At 49.1% G+C, this 22,657-nt stretch overlaps 1 protein-coding gene and 1 long non-coding RNA gene across 9 annotated transcripts in view; one reads left to right on the top strand and one right to left on the bottom strand.

The window, feature by feature from the left end:
• SLC10A7 (solute carrier family 10 member 7) overlaps positions 1 to 3,526 on the top strand; it is a 243,037-nt gene extending 239,511 nt beyond the window's left edge. For all 4 annotated transcript variants that reach the window (XM_038558933.1, XM_038558936.1, XM_038558934.1 and 1 more), the window contains one exon: positions 1,009 to 3,526. In XM_038558933.1, the coding sequence (XP_038414861.1) occupies positions 1,009 to 1,038 (30 nt within the window). In that variant the 3' untranslated portion in view covers positions 1,039 to 3,526. The remainder of the gene's footprint in view (positions 1 to 1,008) is intronic.
• LOC102155214 overlaps positions 1 to 22,329 on the bottom strand; it is a 69,526-nt gene extending 47,197 nt beyond the window's left edge. For 4 of the 5 annotated variants that reach the window (XR_005370818.1, XR_005370817.1, XR_005370816.1 and 1 more), the window contains exons 1-2: positions 20,749 to 22,329; positions 7,206 to 7,359 (exon numbers count right to left, since the gene is read on the bottom strand). This is a non-coding gene — a long non-coding RNA (uncharacterized LOC102155214). The remainder of the gene's footprint in view (positions 1 to 7,205; positions 7,360 to 20,748) is intronic. The other variant, XR_005370819.1, reaches the window with a different exon arrangement.
• Positions 22,330 to 22,657: the final 328 nt, after the last annotated feature.

The raw sequence follows: 22,657 nt of genomic DNA, 5'->3' as shown, positions 1-22,657 counted from the left end.
ACTTGCCCAAGGTTATATGGGTGGGTTAGTCAGTTCTAGAGTGAGGACTAGAACCCTGGTCTATTTGACCCCCAGAATCCTTCCCTGATACCACATGGACACTAGTCAGAAATACAGCATTGTTTTAAAACAATGAAAAGGAGTACCCTAGGTCGGTCCCCAGTATCCTACCTGAAAAAGTTACCTTACCCAGCACCTTCATTTATTTTGTCACTTACCAGAATGCTGGCAGTTACCAGTCCTTACCAGGTATGGCTCTGGGCTCCAGCCCACCCACTCAAGAGTTGGTAGAGGAGCCATTTAGTGCCTTTTTATTTCTATTACTATTTATCCCTTTTGAAAACTTCCATTTATATTTCTCAGTATACATGTGCACTGCTGGTCAGATTTTATACACATAAATTGTGACAAAGAATGAAGAAAATTATCTGAAAATCCTAATATTCTGTCAAAAATACACAGTCTTAGTGAACAACAAATTAAACAGATGAAATTTTCCTCTAAATGTTTCAGTGCTCTGGGATTTATCCTGCAGAGTAACAGAAGCATTTCCAAAGGGAGGCTAAATTGGACAATGCTGTTCATTATCCTTTCGCACAGAAACCACTCCAAACCAGAGAAGTGTTGGCTACCTTAAAATAATCCAGACGTAGAATGTTTGCCCATCTCATTTGACCACAAAATAAATACAAACTGTCAATCATGAGGGTATCCATGAATATCTCTTCTGCTTTACAAATAATACTGACTGAGACCCATGGCCACCATCCAGTATACAGTGAGATGATATGAATAGCCAGGTCAGGCTGGAGGAAGTCCGCCAGCCAGTGAAGATCTGCCAGCAGGTGGATCTGTGTGTGGATCCAGAGTTTGGATCATTGGTTATGTAATGCTATCAGGTGAGCTTCGTCTTCCTTCTAATAGCATAAACTACTATCTGGTGTTAATTGTTGCTTTCATTTTGTTCATACTGTCCAACTCTGAACGTCATGTTGTCCTTTCTTGTAGGGAGTAAAGTTGACGAGGCCAACAGTATAACAAAGGAGGCACCCTTTATGCAGCGATGTATATATGTACAGGATTGTACATACCAACAGTTCTGAAGACTTGTACTTGTGAATGTTGCTTCGATGCATATTTTATTTTTTTACACAAAAATATGATATAACAGTTTAAGTGCCTTAAAATGTATTTGACAGGAGCGTTATTTACAAAACCTACTTTGTTGGGTTACTGCCAGGGGTGGTACTGGATTTTGGAGTGGTTTGATTTTTTTTTTTTTTTTTTTTTTTTTTTTTTTACCAACACAGGAAACCGTGATTGTGACAAAAAGCAGACATGCTTTCCTCATACCACCTTTGGTGCAGTACAACTCTATACTAGTTACTGTGCTGTTTGAAATGAGGTCACACCATCAGGAAAAATGCCCTTCTGATGACAGTGAAAACTTCCAAAGTCTTATTCATGAATACTTTGATTTACTGTGTGATTCTTTGTTTCTACATCTGTGACATGCCTCTTCCTTATCAACTCAGCAGGGGTCATAGATTGAATAGATGCTGAAAGGCATAAGTTATCTGCATTTCTTGACATCGTTTTTTTTAGACATTCCTTCAAATAGTTTCCACACAGAAATTCCTCAGTCCCATTATAAGAGATTGTGGTGTTATATGTCTTAAATTTATTATAAGCTGCTTCAAAGAAAGAACCTGATGTTTGAGTTATAAGGAAGTGAAGTTTTGAGGTAAACTACAGGACTTGGTATTCAGGATTTTTAAAATTATAGTTCATGTATTTTCCCTTTTTCTGCCATGATTTCTTTCTTACCTGTTTTCCAGCATACTTGCAAACTCGTAAGCACCAAATGTGAGACATAAAAACGTTACAGTTCGTTTGAGAACAGCAACAATTAATGATGGATTATATTCACATTCCACAATGGAGACCAAAATTTTTTCTTGTTGCACAGATGTCTGAGCACAAATTGCCCCTTTTAGCCAGAAGCAGCCTGTTTCATCCTTGAATTAAACACACTTAAGGCACTTGAGACAAGTTATTAATGAAAATTTCCTTGGCAGATTTGACAAATGTTTGCAGCAATTTTTCAAAATTAAATCATATTGTTCTTATGAATAAATAAAAATATAAAGGTCATGGACACAAACAAATGTTACATATACACATTCTGTCTAACCAGATGGAAAGAAAAATGGGCACAGAAAATGCAAGACCATCCATTCACCAAAATATCAAATAAAATGAGTCCCCAGTTGGGCACCAGCTTTCAAAGGAATATTCAACGTGTGCTTCTACTGTGGCTGGACAACCTTGCACTGGACCCAAAGAGAGAATAAAGCGATATGTAGAATTAGAGGACACTTTTCCTGTTTCCTGCACAGCATTCCGCACGGCCTTTCTTGATTTGACAGATGGTATTGGAATCCTGGGTCACACTGAGGCTGACTCTGTCCTCAGCAGCTCTGTTGTTATTTGGTCAGCGACAAAAAAAAAATCATTCCTTAGGAACCTGCCAGGGTTATCAGTAATGTGAATTTATATTATTGTCACTACCAGGTCTCATGTCGTGTTACTTCTGACCATTATTATTGAACCTCATAAATTTCACAAGAGTTATCCTCAGTGTAAATTTTAAGGCTAGCGCCAGACTCTGCAAAAATCTGTGATGAACAGGCAGTTTGTCAAGAATTTCACCTATGTTTGAAATTCCAGTAATTTTGCTCGGTACTTTTGATGCTCACAAATGGAGCACAGAAAGGTTTTTTTCACATTTTGTTCCTACAAGCTTCTTTGAATTTCAGAGGAAATGGGATTATCTGTCCATCTGTCTGAGCTATAAAAATCTTTCTCCCTAGCATTAGAATACTGATTTTTTTCTCCCCAACTTATCTACCTCTATTGTCTAACACCTACAATAGGTGTGATTATGGGATAAGGTTCAACTGAAAATGCTATAACATTTTATTTTTTGCTTTAAAAGATGTGTTTTGTTTCAAATATCTCTACATAGTGCATTTTGGTGGCTTTAGTGATACGCTTATGCCTATTTCTTTTTTTACACAAATACTATGGCATATTTTTCCATAAAGAATAAAAAAATAAAATCAAAATTTATTTGTAATTCAGCTTATTGGGATCTAATTTTTCACCTCAAAATATTTTATTATGTGTTATGCACTGTCAGGCTATCCATGTATGCATTTTTTTGTCTAAATGTATTTATAAAGGAAATACATTAGAGTGGTGATATTTATGTTTACTCATTTTTCCACCAGGATTATTTTTACATGGTTGTTAATGAAATTTGATTTTTTTAATGGATAATAATGTTAATCTTTCCATGTGTTCTTTTCTAAGTTTTAAATTTTATATTTTTCAAAAATTCTTCCCTATTCTGTTTAAAACTAACACACCTCTGGCTAATGTTCAGTGTTTGTTTATGCTAAATACCAAATTTTTACAAAAGGATTGGTGACATAATAAAATGGATTATTTATGATGAATGGAAGATGGTAATACTTCTCTGATTAAAAAAAAAAAAAAAAGATGTTTCAGAAATCACAAGAGAACCTGTGGCTTATTTTTAACCTGATTTCACATGCACTCATAATGCCTTCAAAGTCTCTCTAGATTTCTCCTGATTCGTTTCAGTACTATTCTATCATCTGTGGTTAAATACACATAACCTTCATAATCTTATAGGTGTCCATATCATCAGTACCCCCACTGTGGCATCACGTTAAAATCCAAAATTAGCCCTTGCTTTTTCGTTAGAGTTGTTTTCTCTGCAGCAGGGTTGAGAACCAAAAGAGAAACTGTACCCAATAGTAGGCACCAGACTTAAGTGATCTGAATGTTAGGCACCCTTGTCATATTTTCTAGGGCTATAATGATGAAGCCTTAAAACATCCTTTCCAAACACAGTGTTTCTGTACGAGTGCCTTATCTTGTGTAGAATTCCACAAGGAATTGTATGTTCTTCTTCAACTGTCTTCTTGGCTTAGCAGTGCTCTTCTCCCTGGCAGGCAGTTGGAAGTGCCACCCCCCCCCCCATGAGGCTTTCCTACCCAGCCCCCCAGCCAATCCAGACCTGCTCCCATGACATACACTTAGAACCTGTCCTTCAGGCCTTCTGAAACCTTTGCACTGTGTAATCATTACTTTGCATTTGTCTCCCACAGTGTGGCCCTCCCTCGTTTCTGTGTCCCTGCAGTGCCTAGCACAGTGCCTGACTCAGAGCAGTAACCAAAAAATGCATGTTGATTTTCTCAACTGTGATCTTGATAGGTAGGACATGAACTTTCAAAGTTATGAGAGAGCTCTTCCCTACATACAGATCATTACTAATTTACAAGGAAAACTTTTTTACTGCTGTTCCTATGCTGAATAAAACTGTGGAGCTGCCTTGTGCTACTCAGAGAGATGCATCATAGCTGTGTAAATATTAACTCTCCAAGGTGACATTGCAGGTGTGATAAGCAAACAATTTTCATCTTCTATGCTTTGACAGGACAGTAAACCCTCAATAATTCAGGCTAAATCAGGTTGGGTCGATCTGAATTAGTGAATACTTTATATGCATAAAAAATAAAGAGTAGCCCTTATGGAAGTGTTAACATACTACAAAGAGCAGATACAGATTATTATGGTGATCATCCTATCACTGGTTTGTATATAGACATAGTTGAAAGGTCTTATAAGAGTTTATTCTCCCCTAGCAAGCCAACTAATCTTATTTACACCATAGGACAATTTTTCAAATGTGAGTAATATATAACCTCATTTAAAGGGGAAAACATTTCTCATAGACCCTGGGAAACATCTCCAGAGCCAATTCTGAGAAACCGCATTAAACAGTAAATGACCATCACTAACAGTCCATCGGGCCCATGTGCCTGTGAACATGGGCCAGGACGCGACCCATGAAATCACAGCACCATGCTGAGTCATAGATGGTCCTCTGGATGATTTCAACAACTCAGAAATTCCAAGCAATCAGAAGAAAGGAGCCTAGGGTTTCTGTGAGACCAGGCCTCAGAGTCTGCTGATACGAAAAGACAACACACAGAAGATCGATCCTGGCCCCAACCATAGACATTGATCATTCCCTCATTACCAGCTATTCCAGATGTGAAATCCTTGCAACCTTGTTGATTTGAGCTCACTGCCGGAAGTTCTAGACTCTGACTCTGGGTGTTCAAAGAGAGCAGTATTATCGATGTGGGGTCCTGGGCTGGTTTTGCCCACGTGCTCAGAACTCATCCTTTCCACCAATACGACTTCCTACCCTGGGCCCCGCAGCTCTTAGCATCTCACGTGTGATGCATCCTGACAGTGCCCCACCCCCTCGGTTGCTGCCCCGCAGCCGTACCTGAGAAGTCCCATGCCTGTTAAAGATGGAGCAAAATACCATTTTCCAGTTCACCTCTCTGCTCAAGAAGCCAAAGGGAATTGTGTGACATCCTAGGTTTGTAACTAGGATCGAATGAGAAAATCCCCACAAACAGCTTGTCACAGCGTCTGCCACTTGGCAGGAACTCAACAAGTGGCAGCCACTATCATCGCCCAACCACCATGGGACCTGGGTAAACTACGCTGCACATGTAGCGTCAGGCTCGGTCCTGCATGACTTCTAATTATGTAAAAGCCAATTACAAAGTCCATTAAATGTCACTAATCAAGTCAGGAAGTGACCAGGGCATGAGTCGTACTTCCTCAGTTAATGAAGATACCAGATTCTTCAACCTGAAGTTCAGGATGGTTGCAGCAATCCCTGTCTCCCAGCAGGCGTAGGAAGGCCTCCCAGCCCCCGTTGCCACACGGGCCTTGCCTTTGTCTGCCTACTCCAAAGAACTCCAAGCAGACGTTTTGCCCAATTTCCTCAAAAGCCCTGAGTCTGGCTAGAACCATCAGATAAAGCAGTTGACAGAGCTGCCCACATAGTTTCCGATGGACCCATGCCTGCCTGGGATGAGTTCCGGTTCAGGGGCTGCTCCCAGAGCAGGCACTGTGGTCACAGCCTCTCAGAGGGACGCTCCTTGAGCTCACTGCATCCAGGTAAATGTTCCCTTTCCACTGGGTGGAGTGCCGCCACGACCCTGGGATGGCTGGCTGGCCATCCCCCAGGCCCGATTCCCACTCACTCCTTTAAGGTGAACATTTTCAGGAATTCCAGTCTCCAACTTTTCTCCCCAGCCTCCCACCCTCTGCCTTTCCCAGTGCCTGTCCCACTGTCACAGCTTCAGCCACCTTGTGTAAACCACCGAGAGCTCCTGGATGGGTAGCCCGGAGTGCACGTCTGACTGCATCTGGACATTCCCATGTGGGTACCCTCAAGGCACCTCAAACCCCACACTCCCTGAAGGGAGAGCCAGCCACCTCTTCTTTCCCTACCCTCAGTCCTCCCCAAGCCCGCCTCTTGTGTTGGCACAGCAGCCAGGCTTGGTGACCCCCCTCAGACCTTCACTTCCCACTTCTCATATTTAGTAATCACCAAATTCTCTTGATCCTACTATAAATCCTCTTCTTAATCTCCACCTTCTTCATCCCACTGCCACTGGCTTAAAATACTTTTTTATTTGTTTTTTTTTTAAGATTTTACTTATTCATTGAGAGAGAGAGAGAGAGGAGAGGCAGAGACACAGGCAGAGGGAGCCCGACATGGGACTCGATCCCGAGACTCCAGGGCCACGCCCTGGGCCGAAGGCAGGCACCAAACCGCTGAGCCATCCAGGGATCCCCTAAAATACCTTTTTAAATGTTATTTTTTGTCCTCCAGTAATACCTTTCTCCAATCTAGGACACATTTATCAATCACCTACCACGTGCTGAGTGCTCTGCTAAATGCTTTACATGATCCTTGTGATAATTAAGACTTAATCCTTGTGATAATTTTGATTTTGGTGTAATTACTCCCATTTTACAGATTAGAAACTGGAGGCTCATCAAGCAGACTCTGGCTCTCTGCATTTCATCTGCCTTCCACATCTCACTGCCCCAGGACACACAGGGGACATATGCTCCAGAGAGAGTAACAATTCAGCCCCCAATGCTAAGTGAGGATCCGGCCGAAACTCAACTAGCCGAGGAGAATGCGTGGGCAGGTGCAAGAGGGAGCACTGGGCCAGGCGTAACAAGGCCAGGCAGGCCAGTTATTGTAAAGGGAGCCCTACATCAGGGCCTTTTACCTCTGGGTCACTGGTTCAAATCCAGGCAGGCCTCAGCTGACAGAAAATCATTACCGGCTCTGTGTCGGGTTGCTTGACAGATGGAAAATGAGTTTCTGTCTCCATCCAGCAGGCAAGTGTCCACATCACACTTGGCACTAAGCAGCTCTTGACTCTGTGGAGACAGAGGAGAAGTCAGGCGACGGTCACCCTGGTGTCAGGCAGGTCCCTGAGGTCAGGCGAGCCTGCATTTCAACCTTCTCTGTGTGCCCGTCTGACAGCTTCCTCGTCTCAGCCGTTTCGGGGGCGCTTTATTAATCTGCTTGCAGGTTTTTTTGTCTGAAGACACTGTTTAACAAGTCATTTGAAGTAATGGAACAGCTGAGAAAATCTGATTCTGCGGCATCGAAAGATGAGCAGCCAAATCACAACAGGACAGTATCTGAAAGGACAGCTTTCCCCTTGGCCGGGCCGGGCCCTGGGCCGCTGAGTCCATGCGGCTGGGGTGCGGCTGCTGGGCAGGGGCGGCTGGCACCCCGCTGCACCCGGGAGCTCCCCAGAGTGGGGGCAGCGGAGCCGGTTCCCTCCCGGGCACTTGGTTTTCCTCTCTTGTTCCCTCTCGAATGTACCAAAGCCACTGGTCTAAAGGCGTCCCAAGCTTAGAAAATGCCTCTTCCCTCCCTGTGCGTGGACAGGCCCTGCCCAACCTTGGGAAGGGGTCCAGGAGCCCCACGGCTGGGCTTCCTCGGCACAGCCCCGTGGGAGGCATCCACAGGCCGCCCTGGGCGGTGCTGAGAAGGCAAGACGCCGCCTGACTGGGCCAGGCCGTGCCGCCCCAGGGCCGAGGGGCCCGGCACACGCCGTCTTCTTTCTCACTGTTTCTGGCAGCGCCGCCGAGTCGCGCCCATCCTGGGCCCCCGAGAAGCCCCCAGTCCTCCCGGAGTCTCTGGCTCTAAACAGAACGAGCCCACTGGGCTGTTGGGGGCCCCCAGCGATGTGCCCCCCGGATTCCCCCGGCCAGCACGGGGCACACCGCGTGGTCCCCTCTGTTGACCGCAGTCGGCCGGTGGCACTTGCCCCTCCGGAGTGTGAGCAATGGGTCCCACGACTCTCGGGTTCACCTGGCTCGTGGCAACCAGGCCAAGGTGTGCGGAGGGACCCTCGGAGCCACCGCGGAGCCCGTAGGCAGCTTCTGTCCCTGGGAAACCCACTTCCCTGCCTCCCAGAGGCGGCCCCACACTTGAGCTTGATCTCACCCCCCCTCTTGTCTGGTCGCATCGGGGGAGAAGGGACAGGAGCACAGAGGGGAGCACGGAGCTTAGGGCCATGGTGGCACCTCACTCCGTCTTTGCGTCCCCTCAGAGATGTCTGAAGCAGGAAGGAGCCCCCAGATGCCCAGTTTGCTCTGTTGCTCTGGTTCCCGCCTCTGCGGGACACGCCGGCATTGTCCATCGGAGCCGCCCCTGTCCACCTGCTGCCCTTCCCGCCGCCGCCCCCGTCCACCTGCTGCCCTTCCCGCCGCCGCCCCCGTCCACCTGCTGCCCTTCCCGCCGCCTCCCGTGTCCACCTGCTGCCCTTCCCGCCGCCCCCGTCCACCTGCTGCCCTTCCCGCCGCCTCCCGTGTCCACCTGCTGCCCTTCCCGCCGCCGCCCCCGTCCACCTGCTGCCCTTCCCGCCGCCGCCGGCACATAGACTCCCAGCTGCACCTCAATTTCCAGGGCTCCGCCGTTTGCGCAGTCGCCGCGACGGCATATGGTGCGACTTTCCTTCACAAACCGGACAGAAACTGGGGTTTCTCCGTGCGTGTGTGCGTGTGCGTGTGCGCACCCGTGGCTCTAGTTATGAAGCCATATAGGCTCATGGGGAAAAAAATCGGGATGGAGTGGAGCGAGAGCTCGGTGTGCAGGGCGGCCGGGAAGACCGCGCGCCGAGTCCCTCTGCCCTTGGCCGCCGCCGCCCTTGGGGTCCCTTGCGGCCGCCCGGCCTGTCCCCAGAGCCCACGGCTACTTTCGGATGCAGCCTTTCCCGGCTCCCGCGGCACCAAGAGGACGGAACAGGAGCCTGCGGCAGGAGCCCCCGGGCTTGCCCGTCTGCCCACACGCGGGGGCGCAGAGGGGTCAAGGCCAGCACCGGGAGCGGCCCGCGAGGAGCCGGACGGACCCCTGCCTGGCAGGCTGCGTCCTCTGGCTGTGCCTCGGCAAGCTCCAGGTGAAGGCCAAGGGCTTCCCTTGACGTGTAGGCAGCCTGCCTCCGCGAAGGGCAGCAGGCAGCACCTGGTCACAGCCGGGCCCGGCGACGCTCGGGGCCTGCGCCCGAGGCCGTGAACCAGTTACCCCACGCGATCCTCCCCGTCAGGCTCCATCTCTGCAGGATGACGATGGTACCGCCCACCTCAGGACCTGTCCCCAGGACGAAATGAGGTCACTCGTCTAAATGAATGATGTTAGTTCGAAAGGGTGACACAGGTGTCAGGGGGGGAGAGCAGAGTCCCATGTATCAGATGTGCCCCAGAATTGAGGTTTTAGTGTCTAAAAGCTGTTCTAATGTACCCCTTGACGTTCTTCTATTCGTTGAGTAAGAAAATTATAAGAATGATCTCTTCCCACCCCCACTCCCACCCATGGAACTCAATGGCGCTATTTCTTTTTGGGTGGAAAAAAACATTTACGTTTCTAACGTGGGCTCCCTGGAGAGCCCTGGCTACAGAAAACGTGCACAGTGTCCTGCCAGCACCAGGACTGGGTCTTCTTTACACTTATTTACATATGGAGCGAGATCTCCACGGCTGCCTGCCCGAAGCCCTATTTTTAATTGTTGGCGGCCCAGCTGCCCCCTGACCCCTCCTGGCCCTCCGCGGAGGATTTCCGGCCCCTGCTGGCTGACGGGGAGGGGCCGCAGACAGGCTCCTGGGAGGGGAGCTCTGCCCCGAGCCCCCCACCCCCTCCGCAAGGTGCTCGGGTCCGCGGGGGCTGGTCCCCCACCGAGCAGGAGCCGCCGGGCCCTGGGCCTGGCCGGTGGGCGCCCCGCGGCCCCGCAGCTGCAGCCCACGTGGACAAAAGGACGGGGACGGGACGAGGGGGAAGCGGCTGCCCACACGCTCCCCAGCGTCCCCCTCTGGCTGCGCTTCTGGGAAAATTAGGAATAGAGCCAAGTGTAGGCAAAGGGCTGGGTCTGAAATTTAGACAGACTGGTTTTTTTGTTTGTTTGTTTTTTGTTTTTTGTTTTTTTTATTTGCATTTCCTAGACAGAGCAATAAAATAGATATTGATAAATATTTTCCAAGAGTGCCCTCTAGTGGAAATCTAGAGGCAGGAGCACATCTTAGCAAGAGGCGACGCGGATCCCAAACTCCTGAATAAAAATAAAGCACGTCCGAGCGAGACCGCCTCCACACGTGATCCGAAAACACATCACGTTTCTCCCACGGGGCCGGGAAGTGTCACAGGGCCTCGATGGGGGATGAAGGCTGCCTTAGGTCTAAAACGAGGTCGTGCTCTACTTTGGGAAGTGGAAGGCGGGGGGGGGGGGGGGGGGGGGGGGGGGGGCACAGTATCCGACACCCCGAGCGCGGAGGAAGCGCGTGCACCGGGCCGGCTGCAGGCTGAGCCCTGGATCTGGGCCGTGGGGGCAGCCAGGGCGGCGGTCCCGGCCAGCCCCGAAGGCCACCCACACTGCTGGGCTTTTACCTTGGAGGATGTGGGACAGTGAGTCATTTGTGCCTCTTCCCGGTTCTTCCCGGCCAAGGGCAGCTTTCCCCCTGGAGGCGCGCAGCTTGGCGCGGGGCCCAGCCGTCTGCAGCCTGCGAGGGTGCGGGGCTCTGCGGGCGCCCCCAGCGCGCTGCCCCCCCAGCCCGGGCGCCCGGGCAGCCCCGCGGGTCGCAGCGGCCTGGCACGAAGGGCCTCGGGCAGGAGGCGGCGGGAAACCCTCGCCCAAATCCAGGCTGTGAGCCAAGGCGACCCCGACTGCTTCTGACCACTCTCCCCCCGCCCGGTGCGCGTCCCAAAGAGGATCCGGTGTTATCTGCTTGGGCGGATTCCAAGTTCATCTCAAAACCGCGGCTACTGCCAGTAGTAGTAGTGAGTAGCCGCCAGCCTCTGATTTCCCCTTCAACGAACGCACTGTGAGCTCTTCCTCGGTACCAGGAGCGGTCTGGACTCCCGACCACCGCGGCAGACAGGCCCTGACCCCGGGAGCAGGCCAGGTGGAGGCGGACGCCACAGAGGACGGTGTGTTGGGGCCCTGGGGGGGGAGCAGCGAGGGGCCGGGCCGCCCTCGCCAGCCCAGCTCAGGCGCAGGCCACCCCAGGCCTCCTCCCCGGCCTCCCTTCCCGCAGCACCCCTCCTCCTGCAGGTCTCCTGACGCCGAGACAAGATCCCCCTGCACCGATGCAAAGCGCGGCCCTGACCAGACCTCGAGCAGGGACAGGAGGGAAGGAAAGGCCACCAGAAGTGACCCCGAGGACTCCTCAGCGGCCAGCGGGAAGGGTGATAATGCGGACGGCGGGGTGCTGATGCTTTGAACGTGATGGCTAGTAAGGGGAGAGCCAACTGAGATGAGGTGGGGGGGCAGACCTCTCTGAGGCCACATTTAAGCTTCTCTTGCGTGCCAGCTGTTCACGGGGTCAGAGATGGAGGATACAGAGAGAAAATGCTTCCTGTACCTTCAAAAAGTTCAGAGCCCCGTGCTGAAATGATAATCTCAGGATTCAAACAGCAGGGTTTCAAAATAGCCCTAAGGTCAATTGCTCACGATAAATGTGCCAAGTAACACATGCTGTCCCCATTTTTTATTTTTCTTTTTTTAAGAGTTTATTTATTGATGAGAGACACAAAGAGAGGCAGAGACACAGGCAGAGGGAGAAGCAGGTCCCTGTGGAGAGCCGCATGTGGGACTGGATCCTGGGACTCCAGGATCACACCCTGGGCCGAAGGCAGAGGCTCAACCACCGAACCACCCAGGCGTCCCCCCAGCTTTTAGATGTGGAAACTGAGCTATGAGACGTGGAAGGACGTCCAAAGTAGAGCTCATCAGTCACGCTGTCAAGTTTGGATTAAGGCTTTTCTTACCTCCCATTTTTTTGTCTTTCGTACAGCATGTTGCTTGGTAGGAATGGGGATGAACCGTGAGATGCCGACGTCTCCCTCAGCTCGAAGGTTTCATGTGCACATGCTGCACTGTCCCACGTGGATTAAGAGGACACTGCCCCCTCGCCCCTGCCTCCCAGCCTCTGACTGAAGGACTCTTGCTCCGTCTAGAGAAACAGGTTTCCTAGAGCAGTTGCATTCAGCCTTTCTCAGCCCCAAGGACTTATGGGAAGTATTTTGAGGAAGAAGGACAGAGGGACAAGCGAAGGAGAGATGATAGAGCTGGACTTCTCTCACCCCGAGTAGCTGTGCTTTGATCCGCTCTGCATATTGGGCTTCCATTAAGAGCAGATTCTTTTGAAAAAGCAATTCTGATGGTTGGAAGAGAGGAAAGAAGAGGATTGGGGTCAGGGGCTGGTGTAATAACCGTTGGCTTGTGTTGGGTCTAGGACCCAGCCTGGAAATCAGATGATGCAGCCACCCTGCCGTCGGCCACTCCCTAGAGGCAGGGACCACGCCTCACTTCCCTTTCTATCCTCCGGCATTAATAGAGTCCGCCACGGGGCGGGTGCTCCATCAGTGTTTACCTAAGTGATCTGAATTAATTCATCTGAATTAATTCGGGCTTCAGTTAAGTCTCTAGCTTAGGAGCCGTCCCGTTTTACTCCACAATATCCAACCTCTCATCTTCCAAGTCAGCACTGACCATCCCCAGAGAGGGCTGGCGATAAGACACAAGGCTTTCCTCTGGGATACAGGGGACGCCTTCAGCAAGCACTACCCCTGCAAGGAGATCCGTGCTGCCTCCCCGGGTCTATTCTACAAAAACAGTTGCTGGTCGCATAGGTACGACTCCTGCTATACGCTTGGAAGGAACTGGGGAGCGTGCTGCGTGTCTACTCACGTTGGAACAATGAGGCCAGACATGAGCCTGAGAGTGTGGTCCTTGGGGGCCTGGGTGGTAGCTCCTTCCGCAGCTCTGTTGAGTGGCCGAATTATATACAGATTTGTTTCTATTGCAGAAATGTGTGTTTCACCCATAACCTGTCTATGCAGTGCAGTGACTCTGTGTTCAAGTTCTGCCATGTGCCAGGCAGCGGGCTAGATGCTGGGGGATATAGCACAAAACGACCCCGCAAGAATCCCTGCCCTTACGGAGTTCATACGCAGCAGAACCCACAGCAGCCGCTCTCGGCCATGGCAGCACGTTCAAATCACCTGGAAAGGGTTGATAACTCTGGACATGGGCCCCACTCCCAAGACGTCTGATTTAATTAGCTTGGGATCCTGATATCCGTGTTCATATCCAAAGGATCTGGGGCTAGCTGAGAGGAACGCTAAAGGTCCGCGGAGAAGCTTCTAGTCTTTCCAATTATGCAATGAGCCAATCTCCCTCCTTATTACTTATTAAAGTTACTTATTAATATTTCCTTATTCAAGTTGAACCTTTCCCCTCGCCCCAGGCTGTGGGAGGAAAAGGAGACACACACACAACTTGCTCTTTGTTTCCTCCAGAATTTCCCTAGGGCTGTGTGTCTCTTAGCTTCCTGCCTCAGGAGTCTTTTCTTCTGGAAGCGGTGCCTGGGCCAGGGCAGCTCCTGAAACCTGGATGTTGGAGAGGTGTGGCCTTCCCCTCTGCCTTCTGTCACCCTGCGTCATTAATCGCTGCGTCTGGTTTTTCCTCTTTCCTTGACTTCTTTTTCTCTCCACCTCTTGGAGCCTAGTGCCTTCAGTGTTCTTTGTGGCTCTGGAAGGTGGCAGCGATGCCGGAGCTGGAGGCAAGAGCCTCTCCCCCTCGTCCCTCCTCTAATCTCACACAGGGTCTCTCTCTCCCCAGCCCTCCTCACCACTCCCCCCCCATCCATCCCTTCTCCCACCCCAGTGCCAGGCTTCCGTGCTTTAAATTTCCACCTCCTTGCCTCTGCCACAGGGGCGCCCGGACCGCCAGTACAGAGGCGGTGGCCTGTCACCAAGCATATGGGACCGGAAATTGGACGTTGTGACCCTCCCCCATCTCCACCCATGCCCGTTGGTCATGGGGTCTGGAAAGCACCCCATCCACAAATATTAAAGAGTGAGAACAAAACAAGCTTGCTTGTCTGCTTGTTTTTTAATACCCGGAGGAGTTGATATGCAACCCCAGAGGGTCTGGCCAAGTAGGGGCTCAGCTTAATCAGAGGGCTCAGGCTTACATAATGCCCTGCAAATAATAATAATAATAACATAATAGTACTAATGCTTGTGCTACATTTGGAGTTTGAAATGATCAGTGACATTTCCCCTGATGAGGTTAAACAGCCTGGCTCTCAGGGCTGCACATTTGCATAATAAAGATCAGAAGTCACTGCCTACTACATCTCTCTCAGCACCGGCCCCCTCGTGTCCTTGATTCAGGGACACCACATCCTAATGTACTTCCATATGCGGTCCTCTGCAGTGATTCTAATCTTTGGCTTGCATGTGAAATGTCAGCCTTTTTTTTTTTTCTTTTCTTTCCTTTTTTTTTTTTTTTTTTTTTTTTGCCTGAGAAAACAACAAATTATGTTTCTAAATGAGAAGGTACTGCCTGTAATGGATAATATAATCTGAAAATGCAGAGGCAACATCTGTGACCCATGGTGCTAACCTAGCAAGCTGTAGTCTATTTTCCAGCCTATCAGTTGATAGGAAAACATCACTTTAGATATAATAATTAATCATTAGTCAAAATGGATATTCCCATTGGTTCCTTGCCTCTCAGACAACCCTGCCTAGCCTGGCTATAAATCAGGAAAATACATTCTTTAATAACCAATGGAATGCATTTCTAGGCAACCTCTTTCCTCCGTAAAGAAACAAAACACTTTGCAGAAACTGTCCATCATCAGCTGATGGATGAAGATCCTCCCGAGGTGCCATTGAAGAAAAAGAAAGCAGGGGGAAGGGAGGCAGTAGGTTCAAGATGTTGGCTGCAAACCAGGGAAACATCTTACAGTGGTGGCTCTTGGTTTCGTAATGGGATGATGAGAGCCATGGGGGCCCATTAGTTCCTTTTCCCTCTGTGTCTGTCTTCTCCCCCTAGCCTACTGCTGGGGCCTTGTCACAGCCCAGGAGGTCAGGCCTTGGCCTAGCCAGAGTGGCCACCATGAGTGGCCAGTCCCCACGTCCCATCATCCTCCTGGATTCAATGGCAGATGCAGATTAATCATTTCAGCATTTTTCTGCTTGATTCCAGGCTCTCTCTGGATCCATTGACATATTTACAGCACCTACATGCTCTAAGAAAACATAATTTGCCAAGTCTATTGGAGAAAAGAGAAGGCTGGAAGTCAGGATGGAAGGAAGGAGTAAGAGGTCAGTCTTAGACTCAAATGCTGTTTCACTGTGAGCTCTCAGTGGCATTGTTCTTCTCCTCACCTCTGAAAAGGAGGTGTTTTTGCTGATTTTTAACCATACTTGTTGGTTAAATTTCTGGGGCAGTTCCTCAAGGTGAGAGGAAAAGGAATCAGGAGGAAGGAAATAGGGCAGCCCGGGTGGCTCAGCGGTTTAGCACCGCCTTCAGCTCAGGGCCTGATCCTGGAGACCTGGGGTCGAGTCCCACGTCAGGCTCCCTGCATGGAGCCTGCTTCTCCCTCTGCCTGTGCCTCTGCCTCCCTCTCTCTCTCTGTGTCTCTCATGAATAAATAAATAAATAAAATCTTAAAAAAAAAAAAAGGAGGAAGGAAGAAGAAAAGATACTTTAACCTCAAACTTCAAAGAGAGTATCCAGCTTTTATTATTCTAATTAAGCAAAATTAAAAGTTCAAAAACCAAAAAACCACTGAGTCCAATGACCTTTATAGCCATTCCTAAATGTTTTGTTTAAATTCAACTTGCCGGCATATAGTATAACACCCAGTGCTCATCCCATCAAGTACCCCCCTCAGTGCCTGTCACCCAGTTGCCCTATCCCCCCACCCACCTCCCCTTCCACTACCCTTTGTTTCCCAGAGTTAGGAGTCTCTCATGGTTTGTCTCCCTCTCTAATTTTTCCCCACTCAGTTTCCCTCCTTTCCCTTATAACCTCTTCCACTATTTCTTATATTCCCCGTATGAGTGAAACCATATGATGATTGTCTTTCTCCGATTGACTTACTTCACTCAGCATAATACCCTCCAGGTCCATCCATGTCGAAGCAAATGGTGGGTATTCGTCATTTCTAATGGCTGAGTAATATTCCATTGTATACATAGACCACAGCTTCTTTATCCATTCATCTTTCGATGGACACCGAGGCTCCTTCCACAGTTTGGCTATTGTGGACATTGCTGCTATGAACATCGGGGTGCAGGTGTCCCGGCGTTTCACTACATCTGTATCTTTGGGGTAAATTCCCAGCAGTGCAATTGTTGGGTCATAGAGTAACTCTATTTTTAACTTCTTGAGGAATCTCCACACTGTTTTCCAGAGTGGCTGCACCAGTTTGCATTCCCACCAACAGTGCAAAAGCGTTTCTCCACATCATCACCATTTGTTGTTTCTTGTCTTATTAATTTTGGACATTCTCACTGGTGTGAGGTGGTATCTCACTGTGTCAACCATTTCTAATTTTTGAACACTATGTTTCACTATCTCAGTACTGCCCACCCAATTGCTGAATGTGGAAATGATTGAGGAAAGGCTGCTTCAAAAAAAGAAGAAAAAGAAAGAAGAAAAGAAAGAAAGAAAGAAAAGAAAGAGAAAGAAGAAGAAAGAAAGAAAGAAGAAAGAAAGAAAGAAAGAAAGAAAGAAAGAAAGAAAGAAAGAAAGAAAGAAAGAGGAAGAAAGAAAGGAAGAAAGAAAGAAAGGCTGCTTCATCCTGGGGCATGTAATTGCAGCTCTTATTAGAGACCAGCAGTTCCCAAGTGGGGGCGGCTTGGGCCTCCAGGGGACATTGGACAATGCCTGGAGACACTTCTGGTTGTCCGGACTACAGAGGAGGGAGCTACTGTCATCTAGTGGCTAGAGATCAGGGATGCTGCCAACCATCCTAACCATGCACAGGGCAACCCCCACAACAAAGGATTATCTAGTCCAAAATGTTGAGCATATGGAGGTTGGAAAACCATCTACCAGACCATCTAAACTGAAGAAAGTGTGCCCATAGGCAAGCCTCTGACTTGGAAAGGCCCCATTCATCTTTCCTTACTGCCCAGCTCAGATTGGGAAGTTAAATTAACGGCTCCGCTTCTCCCTGCCAAGAACTTCCCTGAGCCTTGGATCTGAGACTCAGAACATCCCCTGCCCTGGAGACAGTGGCCCACAGAGCTCTAGCTGGCCTCTAGACAGCCACCTGCATCTCCTGATGCCTATGCTCCCTAGAACTGCCTGAGGTGCTGCATACTCAACTTCAATCCAGACCAAGGACTGGGGATAGTAACACAAATCTTAAATCTTGAACTTTTCACTCACTCATTCAGCAAATATTTATTGATTACTTACTATGTATGAAGAACAACTCTAGGTGCTGGGGGAATCACAACAAGTAAAACAAAGTTCTCTGCCTTTACAAAGCATCCTAGTCAGGTAGAGGCAGAAAATAAAACATACAAATAAATACGTGAGACCCAGGCGGTAGTAAGTACTATAAATATTAGGAAGCAGGGAGGGGCAGAGAGAGTGAGAAGAGATTGCAGGGGCCTGGGGAGCCCCTGTGATAACACTAGAGCAAAGCTCGGAAGGCTTGTGGATGTCTGAGGGGATGCGGTTCTGGACAAGAACAGCCAGAGCAAGGGGGCTGAATGGGGCCTATATAGTGTTCAAGGAGCTCTCTTGACAGTAGTGAACGTGGGGTGCCAGGAAGAAAGGAGGGGCAGTGGCGGCAGGCCTGGCAGGTCTCCCAGGCCCCGGTCAGTGCAATCAGATGTTCATACATTATTCTGAGAGCGATGGAAAGTCACTAGACAACTCAGAAACAGTGTGGCATAAACTGTTTTACGTTTTTAAAAGCAAAAAGGCACCAAGAAAACACTTGACAGGCCTCAGCGGTCCTGGCAGCTGCACCCCATTGTCAATGGAGTGGAGTCTCAAAGTGTTCACATATTCTTTTTGCATTCAAAGAACAGAAAAACGAACTTAACAGCAGACTTCCTTTTACCATAAAGGCCCTCCTGATATTCTAAAGCGGAGGTGACTGTGCCTGGTTTTGCAACACCCTAAGGCTCTACATGCAGATGGAGCAAAGTTCTTCTGAAGATGCTCTCAAGTTTAATAAAATAAGTAAGGCAGATTCATTTCACTTGAATGAAAGAAATGCCTTGCCACACACCACTTTTAGAAGAAGGGGATTGGGGTGGAATGAAATCAAATCAGAGAGCCTGTATTCCAGAAAAGCTGGGAACACTGACAAATACCTGAAGTCCAGGAATGGGAGAGGGTATATGTGTAATTTATTCATAAATTGCCAGCCATCTCCAGACAACTTTTCAAATAAAATGTGACACTTGATTAAATATTTACTGGTTTGTTGACCCATTTTTTTTTTGTCATTGTTGTTAATTAGAATTTTTTTAAAAGGAAACATTGTCACAGCAAATTAAAATCCAGACAGCCTCAACATGGGATAGCTCAGCCAGGCTGTAGTCAAGCATTAAGTTGCGATTTAGCAACAGTATTGTATCTGAGGGGAGACATCAATTGGAAAAATCAGAAATAGCCTCTCAGTGTAAAAAGGTTGAGGCTCACCCCTACACTAGATCAATCTGCCATCATTAACACAATAGATCTGTTTGAAATCTAAAGAGTTTTGGAAATATAGAGTTTTCAGCAATTGTTTTTCTGTTATCTTGCCTTAAATATGTATTTAGCCCAAACCCTCTTTTCAAAGCAGTAGCTGGCCAAACAGTTCTGTACCTGTTTCTACAAAACAAAAAAAGCTATGTTAAGATGTTGCATGAGTCCTTTGCTTTTTTTTTTTTTTTTTTTTTTTTTAAAGCTTTTAATGGCTTTGTGCTTTAGTAAATGCCTTCAGGTTAACACTTCCTACTGGCTCCCCTCTGGGGTGTCTCTGAAGCCAGGCTTAGTGGACCTTCAAGTTCACAGTAACAGAGGGGTTTTATGTCTCCTGACTACAGGTCTATGGACTCCACCGCCCCTGCCAAAAAAGAGTTTACTTGCAATGTCTCAGCAAATACGTCTGACCCCCAGCAGGAATTGTAGCCAGTGGCTATGGTGACAACTTAGTGCGGTGACCACCTCTGTTGGCTGGGTGGAGGAAGGGGGGCTCACAGGGGAGAAGCTGTCATGGAAAGGGAATAACATTTTTGGTGATCATGGAGTTTCTCTAAATGGACTAGGTTTGTTTTGTTTTAGATTTTATTTTATTTTTTATTCCTAACAGACAGAGAGAAAGAGAGGCAGAGACACAGGCAGAGGGAGAAGCAGGCTTCCTGCGGGGAGCCCGACATGGGACTTGATCCCAGGGCCCCAGGATCACGCCCTGAGTGGAAGGCAGGCGCTCAATCGCTGAGCCCCCAGGCGTCTTTAAATGGACTAGATTTAGAATTGCAGCTGCAGGGATGCCTGGGTGGCTCAGCAGTTGAGCGTCTGCCTTTGGCTCAGGGCGTGATCCTGGAGTCCCGGGATCGAGTCCCACATGGGGCTCCCTGCATGGAACCTGTTTCTCCCTCTGCCTGTGTCTCTGCCTCTCTTTCTGTCTCTCATGAATGAATAAATAAAATCTTAAAAAAAAAAAATTTGCAGCTGCAAGGTGACGTTAAGTAGTCAGTCCTGGTGGCTACAGGTTGAACATGCATTTGCTGGTCACAGCAACTGGAAGAGGTAAAGAATTCAGTTTTCAAACTCTGATGAGGGAGCGGAGACTCAGAGGTCTGACTTCTGCACCGCTTCATTATTTTGCCCGTGGAGCCAGAGAAGAGGAAAAGGCCACCCCGGAGATTTCCCTCACCCCCTTCGCTGCTCCTCCTGGGGATGAACACCCCCTCCTTCTACTCACAGAAGCTGCATGGCAGGCCAGCAGGCTAACCTGAGAGGAGGCGAATTAAAGACAGCTTCAAATCCTTTGCCACTTCTCCCATCAAAAATCAAAACCTTTCACCTGCCCTTTGAAGAAGGTGGGCTGGCCCATGACTTCCCGTAACCACTGGAAAGTGGCAGCAGCGAAACCATGTGACTTCCAAAGCTAGGCCTTAAGAGCCACCCAAATTCTGGTTTTGTCTGCTTGGAACACCCCCCTGGGAACCCAGCCACCGTGCTAGAAGGAACTGTGAAGAGAAGGGACAAATTGCTGCCTACACACATCAACAGCCGAGGCCCAGCCCGCAGCCAGCACCCACCACCAGCCCGGGTGAGCGAGTCACCTTGAACGTTCCAGCCCATTCAACAACACATGGAGCAGAAGAACTGCTCCGCCGAGCCCAGGCAACCCCAGAACTGGGAAAGATGATCAATGTGGTGGTAGTGGCTGTTTTAAACCACTAGTTGAGTAGTTTATTTCACAAACAACTGTGAAAGAATTTCTTACTGTTGGCCAGAGGATGATGGCCTGAGGCGAGCTCTCCACTGGTGGGATTCCTGGTCTGCATCTCGGGGAAGATACCATTGAGGAGGGTGGGATATGTAGAAGGGGTGTCTCTGGCCACCACTGGAGTATAGTACATTCATTTCTTCCCCCAGAATTCCTAGAACACTCTCATTTGTGAGCACACAATTACCCAGGTCTCCATGTTCCTAATGAGGCTTTGCCTGAAGCCAGGAGACAGCTCTGCATAGCCCAGAATCCAGGAGGAGACAATCTTGAGCTTAGTGCCCTATGATCTAAAAGAAGCTGGAAAAACAGCAGGATCTGTCTCTTTCCCATACACTCCGTTTTTTTTTTTTTTTTCCATACACTCCATTTTTTAAAAAACATTCTTTTTCTTGAATTGAAATGTCATGAATGCCCCTCTCTTAGGCAAGTTACTGAACTTATTCTTAAGTTATTGTGAGAGTTAAAGGTGAAAATGTATGCTGAGTTCTTTGCACAGTACCTGTGTGATTCAGGTGCTCAATAAACACCCTTTCCAAATTTATAGTGGTTTTTTGTTTCCACATTAAAATGTTTTATGACTCTGTAACAGGTTTACCTCTGAAAACGCAGCTAATTTCTGGGTGTCCAATTAGCTGAGCATATTCAAAAGTTATACTCCAGTCTGTCGTCTTGACCCCACATAGTACCTCTGGGACACTTGGCTAAGTCAAAGGGATCTTCATACATCACAAGAACAGGAAGATGGTCTTGGTCCACGACGTTGTCTTCCTTTTTGTCCTTGAAAAGACGAGTTGAGGTTCTTCTTCCAACTGTGTGGCATCAGCATTTTTTGCAGCCTGACCTTTGGCAAGAAGCAGTATGTCTGCTGGCTGTTGGGGTACATAAGCCGCCCATCAGGTGTGAAGGGATGGGAGGTCTCAGATCCATCTGCACCTCAAGAAGAGGCTTGCTTACCCCGCTCTCGTGTTCATGCGGTGCATACACGTCTCTCCACAGATGTGTTGGATGGAGTTCCCTCAGACTCGCCTTGCTTCACATCAGTCTCCAAGGAGGATCTGCCTGGCTTTTGAGTTTCCAAGACGACTGAATACCCCAGCGCTCGCCTTGTCATCTGAAGCAGAGCCAGCTGGGAGGCTAGTTTTGAAAATGAAACTTCTGAGGAGGTTTGGGGAGTGCAAGTGGGGGCTGCAGTTCTTTCTTCTTCTGAGAGACACGACCCCAGTGCTACTTTTTTTCAAAGAGTTAGAGCAAATGAGCCTGACACACGGAGGAGGGACAGAGCTTCTATTTCTGCAGGTTCCTTAAGGCAACAGAGGAAGCTCCGCGGCCAAGGGAGTCTAGTTAATGAGCAGGTTATACAATATTCATTGTGTTGAGTTTAACTCTTCAAACAGAACGTCTAATTGTGAAAAGAAAAAAAGCAGCTAAATTACAGATGTTAAGACAACAAAGCCCGAGAAGAACTAACTCCCTGTGCTGATCAACCTGTCCTTCCCCTGCTGCCTCTGTTCCCGAGTCCTCCTCCGCTGTTCTCGCTCGGCTGTGACCCCGCGGGGCAGGGCCCACCGGGCCGCGCACCCCCTTCCCCCAGGCCTGTGTCCCCCTCGGCTGTGACCCCGCGGGGCAGGGCCCACCGGGCCGCGCACCCCCTCCCCCCAGGCCTGTGTCCCCCTCGGCTGTGACCCCGCGGGGCAGGGCCCACCGGGCCGCGCACCCCCTCCCCCCCGGCCTGTGTCCCCCTTGGCTGTGACCCCGCGGGGCAGGGCCCACCAGGCCGCCGGGCCGCGCACCCCCTCCCCCCAGGCCTGTGTCCCCCCTGCCAGCAGAGGCGGCCGAGGCTGTGCTCCGCTTCTGGCAGAACAAACCGGTTCTCTCCCGCCTTCCTGCCAGGCCCTGCCCCCCG

This window comes from Canis lupus, chromosome 15 (assembly GCF_011100685.1).
Source record: "Canis lupus familiaris isolate Mischka breed German Shepherd chromosome 15, alternate assembly UU_Cfam_GSD_1.0, whole genome shotgun sequence".
Taxonomy (NCBI): Eukaryota; Metazoa; Chordata; class Mammalia; order Carnivora; family Canidae; genus Canis; species Canis lupus.
Note: the sequence above shows the minus strand (reverse complement) of the source record. Positions and strands in the feature narration are given on the sequence as shown.